Source organism: Chamaea fasciata, unplaced genomic scaffold (genome assembly GCF_029207755.1).
Source record: "Chamaea fasciata isolate MVZ Bird 193981 ecotype frontalis unplaced genomic scaffold, bChaFas1.0.hap1 SCAF_4, whole genome shotgun sequence".
NCBI classification, from domain to species: Eukaryota; Metazoa; Chordata; class Aves; order Passeriformes; family Sylviidae; genus Chamaea; species Chamaea fasciata.
In genome coordinates this window covers 36,837,894-36,850,254 of record NW_027094089.1, presented here as the reverse complement: position 1 = coordinate 36,850,254, position 12,361 = coordinate 36,837,894, and the positions used below count along the sequence as shown (strand labels likewise).

Sequence of the window (12,361 nt, the reverse complement as noted above, 5' to 3'; positions counted from 1 at the left end):
TAAAACCTAACCTTCATTTAGCAAATTTAGCAAATGGAGAATCATTTTTGGTAACATTTTTTAAAAATGCGTGGGTATATCAGATAAATGGAGCCTTTCAGGACATGCATTTCATAATCCTTAGTTGTTCCATACTTTCTGCTTTTTCTTGGTGGAGATATCAATAAGCAGGACCTTCCTTGAGTGGGTCTTAAGAGACTTGGGTTCCAGATCTGCTCCATTACTGGCCTATTAAATAAACTTGGGCAAATTATTTTCCCATCTGTGAAAACAGGATAATGCTATGTGCATTGTAAAGCTGTTTGAGGTGTGTCACTGAGGAAAAACAAGAGAATCAAGGAAGGGTTTGTGAAGGTTTGTTGAATTGCTAGTTTATTTTCTAAACTGGGACTGAATACACTCTTGAAAATTTTCAGTGGTGCTGAACTTACCTGGCTGTTGCTGGATGCGATCTGTAAAAACATGGTTAGCACTCAGAGTGGGAAACCCTAGAGCTGATGAGCATTTTTAGAGAAAATGTTAAATCAGATAAATCCTGAGTTTCTGCAGAAGATGGTAAATGTGTCAGAGAAGTCCTAGTTTAAAAAAAAAAATTATTTCAAACACGCAAACAAAACCCAAACCCCAACATACTGCTATAGGCACCATATAACGTGAAAACAATAAGCAACCACTTCAAGGAGTACTTAAAAATGTGACTCCTTATGCTATTTCTTTTCCACTGTTACTCACATTTTTGTGCTTTCACAAAAGTGCCTGCAGGCAGAATACCTCCATCTGTAATCTCAACAAATCTCACAAGCCACAGAGGACTGGCATTCAGTTAACAAGTCCCTTAGTATTTTTTTTTTTTAATGCTGACCCTGTGCCAAATTCCTCATGGATAATTGCATTTTACATGCCTGAATTTTTAGGGCTGCTTGTCTTTGTTAATTTTTTGTCTCTCCCCTATTAGCTGGTAGTATTTACAAAAAGTTTGTAAACAGCTTCTTTACTTCACCATGGGCAAAATTGCTTTGCATTCCCTCTTTAAGTGATTGATGTCTTTAAATTTATGAAATATGACCAGTGAAGGAAGCTGATGAATCGTAATATATTCTCCGATTAAAAGAGAATTACTGAATTGTGAATGATCTTGTTGTCCTCTGTTGCCATTATCTGCCCTGTGCTTTTTTTTCCTATTTACAATAGTTTGCATGGCACCAGATGTGCTATCCACTGTGAAGAAGGAAAATACCATAATGGCAGGGAATGTGAACCATGCCACCATTCCTGTGCAACATGTGCAGGTACCCCACTGACATTTGTCTGCATAACTTTCATTCCTGTGTGATTTTATCTCTGATTTTATTCCACTATATCATAGTTACAGTATTATGTGATTGTTTACATATGAATCCTGCATTCTCATATTAGCTTTTAATTACATTTTAAATATGGCAAACTTCTTTCAGCTAGCATAGAAATCTAGGTTTTTAACTGAAAGAGTTCATATATTCCTCTTTTTAAATTTTTGTAGAATTTATTATGATTTCCAGTAATGCCTTCCATTTTTTTCCAGGAATGGACTAATGACTGGTAGATTATGTGGGAGCTTTAGAATGGCAGTCATTTATTTCAGAAAAAGATACACTGAAATGATGTAATTGGTTATTTTAAGGATGTACCTACCTTCTAACAATTTCTCTTTGGACTAAGGTGCTGGAGTAGATGCCTGTATAAACTGCACACAGGGTTACTTTATGGAAGATGGAAGATGTGTGCAGTCTTGTAGTAGTGGTTATTACCTTGATCACTCCACTGAAAGCGGATACAAAAGCTGCAAAAGGTATGATCAGTGCCTGATATTTGGCAGTATATTACCTATAACTGTGTTGGAAATGATCATACTTATTAGAAGATAAAACACTGTTGACTTCAGAACATACAAAAAAATACTTAATGCTAAGTAAATGAAAGACAAGATATTATTATTTTCATTGTTGTTATCATTATCATTATTCCTATTATTATTATTATGTGATTTATATTCATACAGGTAAAAAAGGGGGGGTGGGTTATATATGTGTGACCTTCACTTTGAGACAGCCTGTAGTGAGCATGTAAGTAGACTTGCATAGAAATGTAAAATTTACAAATCTGACAGAGGATCTGCATTTCTTAATAGCAACCAAAAATAAACTATGGGTTTGTTCATTGCAAGTTAATTACTATGTATAAAGACCATTTCAGTTCTTCTACTGCATAGTCACAAACATAGCACAGGTGTATTCTAAACTACTCTCCAGCTTAGCTTACCTGACTCAAGTGTACGAATGGCTGGAGAAATCTTGGACGAAGTTGTGCTGTGCAAGGAAGGAACATTTTTTCTATTCTATACTTTGTTAAACAAATATCATTTGTTGCCCTTTGGAATCATTTATTACTGACTCAGATCTAAGTTCAGGGCAGAAAAGGAATCACCATGTGTTTCAGTGTATTCCACATGAAAATACAATAAATATGTAGTGAAAAGACAATGGAGCAAGATGGGCGATATAGGGACTGGGCATCACATCAGTCATTTCTATACTGTAGCTTTAGTTCATGCCTTTCTGGCACACGTATGCACCATTAGCTTGATACTTTTGCTGATTATTATGCATAGTTCCAACTCACTAGAATAATGCGGCTGTATAGTAAAAACTCTGGAATAGAAATTTGTTGGTGGAAAGGAGCAGGACTAAGTTGCAGGGATAGTCAATTATTTATTGTCATAATTAGTACTAGTATTATTATAGTACCTTGTACCTCTAGAAAGAACAAATAAGTCCTTTGCAATAAAAGAGAGGTCTCTTAGGAAGTCTTATATTTGCTGAGGCCGGAAGACCAACTCCTGCCATTGTCTTTCAGATGTGATCCCAGCTGTTTGGATTGCAATGGCCAAGGAGACAGAAACTGTACAAGCTGTCCAAATGGCTATAACCTAGATACTGGTGTCTGTGTTGTTGGAACAGTATGTAAGGATGGTGAGTGCAAGTCTCGGAAAAGATCCATTTTATCACTGCCAACTTGCTCTTTTACCTATTTCGGGTTGGTTTGGCCTGCTTTTCTTCTTGAGCAAGGTCTACATTACTTTTTAAATTTTTTGGGTGTATGAAAAGGAGAAATTTACATTTGCATGTGTTAGCAAGATTAGTCACATCCACTTTACGTGAATTTTCCTAAAATAATTTTTCCCCTTGCCAACAACCTACTTTTCCTTCCTTAGCATTTGGTCAAAAGCTGTTGCTTTCAACAGAGTTTTACATGAGGACCCTAGAGTACTATTAATAGAATTACATTTATCTATCTCGCTACTTTAAACTGTGAAAATGCTGGTAAGTAAAAATGATTTAAAGCACCTGCAGGTCTGCTTGACTTGTGTGAAAGAGTAGTGAGAAAAAAGGGATTCGGAAATAAGGAACATACAATTTAGGGTGGAGATTTGAACTTCCTCCAAATTCTGTGTGGCAACAAAGATAGCCTTCTTTTTGCATATGATTGGCTTAATTATTCACTACTATTAATTCCTTTTAAATGTAACAATTACAGAGACACTTAGATAACATTGTGCTTCCCTGAAAATGTTACCACGTGAATTACTTGTAAATAGATCCCAACAAGTGCAATCCAACAGGAAAATCATATCAGAACAAAGTCTGAGAAGATACCTGACATCAGATAGAGAAGAAGCTAACAGTGACTCTTGGGTCCAGTTTATTTCCACTGGATTTCCTAAAAGTTAAGAAGACTTGAAAAAAGAAAGAGCAGAGGTGTGAGTCTTGTTTCTGTGGACCTTTGCGCTTCCTGTTGGAATGTAGGCTTCCAAACTTTGAAAAGTATCCTGTTCATTGTAAAGTTACATAAGAGATATTGGTAAACTAGTCATGAGCCCTTTTCATGTCTGGACATTGGAGTTATTGTCTAAAGCAAGTTCAGAAGAGGGCAGATATAGATAGACAAATTAAGAAGTGTAATGCTAATATGGTATTGCAATTGATTTCTGCAATGCAAACATTTGAGATACCAGTTTGGTCTTTAATATGGCAGGATAAATCCATCTTCATTTACATGTGCAGCCTCAATCACACACACTGTAGTTCCCGAGGGTGAGAACACCCCATCTCAGTACACCATTCTTCAAACGGCAGCTCTCATGGAAGGGCAGCACATGGATGTGCAGGCCTTCAGACAATTGCAATGCACCAGCCATGCTGGGTCACACCACGCAGCACGTGTTCTCAGCAGTTTAGGATTACAAGGAAAGTCCAGGAGGGTTTGAGGGGACAGGGTTTCTGTTAATTTGCAGAAGCAGAGAGGGTCTCATTTCAATGCCTTACAATCGACTCACTCTACAGGATTTGCATGTCTGTTGAGAATGTTTTACTCTTTTTCTGTGGTTTGATTGTTTTATTCTTTTAATTAATAAAAATTGAAAGCAAATTCCTTTGCTGTAAATATCACTGTATTCTAATTATTCTCTTTCTAATCTTTTTTTCCTTTTCATAAATGGATATCAATCATTCCCTGTTGGACTACACAATATGTCTTCCTGAAAAAAAAAATGTTGTTGACTGAAATTCCTTTTGATGGACCAAATTTCCTACTTGCTACCTGCTCTTGAATGGTCTCTTCAACCAAATCTGCATGTCTGACCAATTAAACCTTCCTCCATTGTACACACCGTACTCTCCAAACCTTCAAACTCCCCTCCTTCTCTTGCTGCTACCCTCTGGAAGCCACGGAAGAGTCCTGGGCCGAGGGAGGATTCTGTATGCTGGTGAAAAAGAACAATCTCTGCCAGAGGAAAGTGCTTCAGCAGTTGTGTTGCAGAACATGTAAACAAAAGGGGTGAACTGACACCTCCCAGCATCTTCCTCCTCCTCCTGTAGACTTACAGATTAATCCATATTACTGAAAAAGGAAAAAAAAAAAAAAAAAAAAAAAAAAAAAAAAAAAAAAAAAAAAGAAAAAGAAAGCAAGCCACCTTTCTCCCTCTCCCCGCTCTTTGTCTGGGGAGATGGTGAACTGTTTGTTGGAACTTAAATGGAAAAACTACAACACACCTACCTTTCATAACTGGGTGTCTAGAGCTGAGCATCCAGGATCACAGAGTCAGTATTGTGTGACCAAAGCATTTGATGCCAAAATTAACATTTAACTCTTGATTTGATTTCCTGTCAACCTCAGGATTATTCCTGTTTTTTGAAGGTTCTTTTTCTTCCCTTCTTTCCTGCTTCTTTACACTTCAAGATGTTTAAAAAGTGTTTCAAGAATACAACACAAGTTTACATGGATTAAAACTAAACAATACAAAAAAGATTGCATTAGTCTTTTTTTGTGCTGTGTGTATTGACAGGGGGAACTTGAGTTCCTGAGGGGATCGGTAACATCATTAGTGCAGGACTAAGTTCTGCCCCTTTTGTAACACTATTTTGAAAAATGGAAAGTGAACATTTTCTGCACACATTTCTTTCTTACTTCCTCTGCTGTATGCTGGTTTTTGTATCACATGCGGTATGTATATATGTTTGCCCAAAATGTGGTTTTGGTCATATAGATTTCATTTTTAGACAGGTGGCTTATTAACAGATATGCTAGGATTTTTATTTTATTTTTTTAAATTGTCAAAGCTATTTCAAATAAACATAAGAAACCCATTGTTCCTGTAGTGGACAAATTTAGAATATACTACTTCTCTTGATTTGCATAAGTGAGAGTAATGTATATGCTCAGAAGTCAAAAAACATTGCTAACATGTAAGATGTATGCATAAATTATTGTTGTCTTGTGATGTTCATTTAAAAAGGGGATATTATCATACAGATACATGGAACTATTTCATAGTGCCCATATGTAGATGCCAGTGTGACTGTATATGATAGGATGTGTTTACAGGACTGGATTTATAATTGTGCCAAATACACTTCCAGGAAAAATTGCATGTAGGGCAATAAATCAGTGGTTCTCTTGGTGCTGTGATGGGCCTGAATCTGCATTTAAAGTGGATTTCAGCTGTTAAAGCATGAAAATCCTGGAAAATAAAGGGGATCAAAAATGACTGCGGATGTTTTACAAGCAAACTCATTCAAACCATTAGAGGTAATGTCCTCTTTAGCAGAGAGCAGATAAACTATTTCAGCCAGGTTCAGTATGACAAGAGTGCAGTCAAGCTCTTTTGGTGCCCATTGCTAATTTCCTGATAAACATTCAAATTTGTGCTAGTTTAACTACTAGTCTGTTACTGCCTCATTTTTCAGTATAGCATGTTTAAATAGAACATAATGCTTTCAAAGTTTAAGTTAATATTATATATGTTATAAATAAATATATATTCACTATTGAGATTTAATTATGTAATGGATTGTAAAGAATCTGTTTGGATACTTACAAATGTCTCTGACACTATTATAGAGAAGAAATTAATAACTTTGTTTTCTTTAAAAAAACTGACATTGTTATAACGAAATTCATTTTTACTGAAAAAAATACTGTACATGTGTAAAATGTTCAGTTGTTATTTGTAAAATAGGGTAGTTCTGTTGTAATTGATATTGGCCAAAATCAATGTTATTCCATATTTTATTTTTTGTATTAAATTAACCTAAATTCCTGTTCTTTTGGTCTGGAAAAACATGTTGATCCATATATCTTTGTTGAAAGGCGTAGGAGCTCTGTGGTATAGATCACTTAGATACCTGGGTGTTTAATTTTATTACGGACTTCTTTTACTATAAGTGATGGAATTTATGATTGCAGAAATATCTGGTATACATGGAGAACGCCATTTGTGTAGTAACAGTACAGCCATATCTGAACCCTAAAGGGTAACTATGTTGACTTCCTCTGATCTGTAAAAGTTTGTGATGGATCTAATCTGTTGTGTGTTCAGGATTAAAAAACAAAATTTGTAACTACCTGTTGGCTCAGGCAGTTAAGAAGGTAGGTTTCATCTTTGCAGCTGTACAGAGTGGCCGCTTGCACAGTGCTGTGTCGGTGTCTGTTCACTTGCAGCTCAGATCACAGCCACAGAGTGCCCCCTGAACAGCACCAGACCAAAAGGGCTCTGTGCAGCCTCCTTTGTAACCCCTGCAGGGTGAGCTCCTTCACTGACATGAGCTCTTGTTCACCACTCAATCCCACAGCCTGAGTGGAGACCAAAAGGGCAGTTTATCCAAGGGGTCATAAATTCAGATTGCATTTTAAGCACATTTGAAGCCATGTAAAGAATTTCCTGAAAAAAAACCCACCACTTTTTGGCCTTAGACATCTTGTTGTCACTGACCTGTTTTGACCTGGCTTCAAAATGAGTTAGTCATCATTCCTACAGTATCTGTGTCAGTGCCCAGAAACATGCATATGTGGGATGGCACATTCTTAGCAGTAGTTTGGTGAGACCACACCTGGAAAAAAAACTGCCTAGAGTCTTCTATGAAGAACTGCTTCTTTCAGCTCCTACCTCACCTTCGTCTTCCAAATGAGCAGACAAGTAAGGATAAATCTGTGTTTTAGGCTGAAAATTGGAATTTTCTGGTGTCAGCTCAGACTCTTTGATCATCTTTCTTTGTTATGCCTTAATAGCTGTTGTCAGAAACGTGCAAAATTTGTAAGCAGCCTATAGCTAGTCCTTGTACTACAGGATCACTGCAGCAACAGGATTGCAATTGAAAGAAGCTAGTTTGTTCCCACCTGCAGAGTTTTCTGAGGTGATTGCTCCTTCCTCTCTGATTCAATGATCAGTAGTTTGGTGTGTTCAGTATTTGACACTGTTGATGACATACAGAAAGGATACAGACCATTTCAGAAAGATCAGAAGCTACTAAGTATGAACAAAATAATAATTTGCCCTATGTCAGGAAAGACTGTGTTTGGCATCAGTTTAAATCTGTTCACTGATTTCATTTTATTTGTACCACAAGTCAAAAAGGAATGACAAATTGAAAATGTCATTATAGTTAGAACATGGTATTTCCCAGTTCATATTTGTCTAGGAGAACCCTTGATTTAAATGCAAATTGGACATACATCTAGACCTTTTCTTCACTAAAAGTTCTGAAGTTTTTAAATATAGATGACTGTAGTCAAAAAAAACAACAAAAAATGTAGTCATACATGCTAAAGAGAGTTTACCATACCCCAGACCTGCAGAACGTCCTGCCAAACCTGTTGTGTGGGGGTGTCATTTTATGTTTCCTTTTCTGCAATGGAGTTCCAGCCTTAGTCCCTTTTTAGCTGCAGCTCTTCACCTCAGCCACACACCAGTGCTGTAGGACCCGATGCCAGAAGAGGTCAGTGGAAATCTTATGCTTCTGACCAACCGCTCCTGTGACATTTGGCTTAGCCCCTGCCTACCCACACTCACCTGTGTCCCCTGGCACTCCTAGCCTCCTCCTGGGGAGGCTTTGCAAACTTCCCCTCTGTGAAAGACACTGTTTCCTTGTACAGATTTCCCTATGGGACCTTACAGACTACTCCAACCTCTGTTGTGATTCCAGCTTTACAATGTCATGTCAAATTTCTTGCAATTGAATCTATTATGTAATAACAGGCTGCTGTTTGTGCCACATTGTCAGATTGTAAGGGGCTTGACAGAGGTATGGGTAAACTTACATGCAGAAGCACTAGAGCTATCTACAGTAATTTCGCTCATCACTAAATGCAAGTTACAACTGTTGATGACCAAGTTAATTCTCTTAGTAGCTGTCTGTTAGCTTTTAATGACTGTATTTAATGAACTGAATTGTTGTAAGAAGGCCTATTATAAATTCGAGATTCCTGTAAAGACGTGTAAGAGATTGCTTGTATGAGTCAAAGCTTCTGGTTTGCGGTGCAACTTGCTGAACAATAACTTGTCTATGATCAATTACCATGCCTTATATTTATATTGGATATGCCATTGTGCTGTCACTGGTACAGAGTTAACCAAGAAAAGTTTTGCCATTAGATGTTTGGATATTTTAAGCAAACATTAAAAAAGTTTTACAGCATACTAATAAAAACTTAGTCAAGTTTTCATCAAAAGGAAACTGATGCACAACTTGCATGACCTTTTTCAGAATAGGGAATTTCAGTTTGTGAAAAAAGGGTTGAAAATATTTTTTATGAGTATTTTCTTTACTAGGGAAAAGAATCTGTTTAACGTAATTTTAATTATATATCTTACTTAAACTAACTTGTGAGATTTCTGGTTTTTATTGAAGTGGATGTTATCTGATTATTTACTACCACCTGTCTTGATGATCTGTTGGGGCTTAAATCCTTCTCCTTAGCAAAAACTAAAGAGTTGTAAGTGTAGTGTCCCTAAGAGCAAACTAAGGCTCTGAACATTAGTGTAGCATCCAACCAGTGGAAGTACAACCAACACACTCATCGCCAACACTGTTTCCACACCAATGAGCAAAGAGGATTTGAACCTACCAAAGGCCTTGGATATTCTGTGGTTTCTCAGAGCACAGTAACATGAAGTATTACTAGGGAAATTGTTCTGTAATCCTCAGGATAAAGCCAGAGAGAATGCAATAATGTTCATCTGATGTGTGAGTGTACCAGATAACACCTCGTAGTTAATGTTTAATACCTGAGCTATGCTTGAAATTATCCTGAAGGACTTCTTTCCTGGATTAAAAAGCAGTGTTTACTCATAAAAAAACAGAATTTTCACTTTTAGAATGAGATTTGTAGTCAAAGGAAAACATATTATGGGGAGGAAGCTCTGAGTATTTTTTAAAAAAATTCTGGTAAGCAACAAATGCAGACTCAACAAATGCTGCACCAAAGGCTGGTCTTTGTTGGGTTTTGGCAAAAAAATACATGAGCAGGTCATGTATTTGCTGCCACAGATGACATGGGAAGCTTAGAATAATGACCCTCATACAGTCATCTATTGGTTTTTCTGAGTGTTTGGCAGATGGATTTGTTGAAGGTCTTCTGGGAAACCAGCAACACTTTTCAAAGCAAAAACCACTCAGGCATCAGAAAACACAGTAGAGAGCAATGAGGTGATTATGTACCCATTTTTCCAATCAGCCTGGCACTGAGAAGCAGAGCACTGATAAGCAGTGAGTACTTGTTTACCCAAGGAGAATTAATGGCTACCATGCAAATTCAGCAGTAACACTGAATGTTTACTAGAGCATGAATAATGTGATTTAACTATAATTCAGATAATACTGCATAACTTTTTGATTTACAGTTGTCTATACTTGGCCTGCCCACTGCCCTCCTCCTGATGCCTGCAGATGTTCTTTGAGATGTGGGTTGGAAGGAAAGTCTAGCTTCTGATTGCCATCCCCACGGATCAGATTGCTGTCATCTGTCATGCTCATGACTATGCTAATGGACCATTCTGTGCAATGCCACTGGATAAAACCACAAAAATAACTCAGATATTCATTCCTAAATAAAGTAGCCCCTTTTCTTACTACAAGAGCAAGGCCATACCAAAATGAAGTTGTGTAAATGTTAGTTTTGGTGTTTCTGCCTTTAGCACAGCCTCTCTGAACACTCTCAAGGCTAAAAGGAGGATTCAAAATTAGTTCCTGCTGCTAAACAGTGTCACAAAGCCTCTCTGCAGCTACATCTGAATTAAAAGAGCTGTATCATCAACTTGGAATATGTGATTGTTAAAGAGAATGCAGTCTGTAATCATAAAAAAAAAAATTATCCAGAGGTGCTTATAGTGGAGACCGGGAGCTAAGGAAGATTTCAAGAAAGGAAAGATCACCAGTGTAAGTGTATTGAGGAGGCAGATGGGAATAAAATTTAGACTTTTATACCACTCATTAAAAGATTTAATTTGATCTGCTCCTTAATTCCAAGGACATACTTGTATCTTTACAGAAGGTTTCTTTCCGGCTTTAATATGTCTTCTGTGCAATTCACACAGAAATTGCATTTGATTAATAGTGCAAATCTATGTTGTTACACCTTGGGACAATAGTTGGCCTGCTAAAATCTGCCCAGTTATCAGCAGATCTCTGTTCATATCCTAATTAAATTGATGATGTCCAGTATGAGCAGCCTGTGCAGGAGTTTCTTAACCTAAGATGGATGACATCACTGGAATACTGCCCCAAAACATCCATCTCTTCCCACTTCAGGTTTATGTCTTTTCAAATCAGACTACAGAAATCCTGCAGTGGTCAGAAAGGCTCTGTGTGTGCCAAGTACATGCTCCTTGCTTTATAACACAGGACAGATGCTGTTGACGCCTTGGTTGCCTCTGATGTGTGTTCCTCCAGTACTAAAACATTCTATCTTTGGTGTACTCCATGTGCTAATAACATCAGCTTTATTCAAAGCATACTACATTTGGTTTCTGTATTTCACAAGCAACTACCTAGCTTTCCAAAGCAGTACTATCAGCACTGTGCAATAATTTTCAGTCAGGTTCAGGTTTCTTGTTCCACTGCCCTTTAGAAGATTCTCAGCTACTGATTTTTATGAAGAATGGGAAGCTTGAAAACACAAAACAGGAAAATTTCCAGTTGGAAAGCTCAAGAAATGGAGAGGGAGGTTGAGTGTATTTTTTTCCATTGTGAGTCTAAAATTTTGAGAGTGCTGTGGTATTTCTCCCTCCTTCAACAAGTGAGAAGGGTGTAAACCAAAGCTTTATTGATGCAGATCCACATGCTCTATTTCCCTTCCCCCCTTCTTGTGGGGTTGTCAAATTTCAGGCTATAGGTGAGCAGCAGAAAACCTTGCCAGGCTCTGACATACGTGCTTTCATAGGCAAGGGGAGAAGCCAGGAACCCAGCCAGCTTATGCTTCCAGGTATCCACATAATTAATACAAATGGAGTTTTAAACAATATTTTTAAATGCCTAAAAATAGTAGAAATGGAGATTTAAAGGTGATTTTAAAAGAAAAAGTCTTTCTGGGATGTGTTTATGCTCACCAAGTACTGCTGAGGGCTCTGGCTCTTCAATGGGTTTCTAACAACAGTTGTATGAATACTATGTAGAAATGGGGGGAGAAGTACACCTTGTAAAGGGGAAGGGAAAGTCCCTTTGTGTTAGAAATAAATAAGGCAGCTTTGGCTAATGTGAACATTTATATTCTTCAGGGGAAAGCACGGAGGGCCATGTAAGACATTGGAGTTGAATGAAGGCAATTTCCTCACTCCTCACTGTCATGATTAGAGCTAACCTGAGTCATTCTGTGTGATCTCACCTAATCCTGCAGCAAAGGGGCCTTTTATCCTAAAATCATTATATCAGACCCAGCACACAGCTATTCACGGAAGAGATGTTCAATCCTTTTCCAGGTTCTTGGCCCCTTGGCACAAGGGGGAGATTTAATGACTTAGGAATCAATGTCCTATTTTCAGCCTTCTCATTTG

The 12,361-nt window shown here is 37.6% G+C and overlaps 1 protein-coding gene across 2 annotated transcripts in view; it reads left to right on the top strand.

The window, feature by feature from the left end:
* Positions 1 to 12,361, top strand: part of PCSK5 (proprotein convertase subtilisin/kexin type 5) — a 229,708-nt gene that overhangs the window by 173,975 nt on the left and 43,372 nt on the right. The window contains exons 18-21 of one of the 2 annotated variants that reach the window (XM_066181296.1): positions 1,192 to 1,289; positions 1,699 to 1,828; positions 2,893 to 3,008; positions 4,761 to 4,999. In XM_066181296.1, coding sequence (XP_066037393.1) covers positions 1,192 to 1,289; positions 1,699 to 1,828; positions 2,893 to 3,008; positions 4,761 to 4,876 — 460 coding nt within the window. In that variant the 3' untranslated portion in view covers positions 4,877 to 4,999. Of the gene's footprint in view, positions 1 to 1,191; positions 1,290 to 1,698; positions 1,829 to 2,892; positions 3,009 to 4,760; positions 5,000 to 12,361 lie in introns of those variants that run through there. The other variant, XM_066181295.1, reaches the window with a different exon arrangement.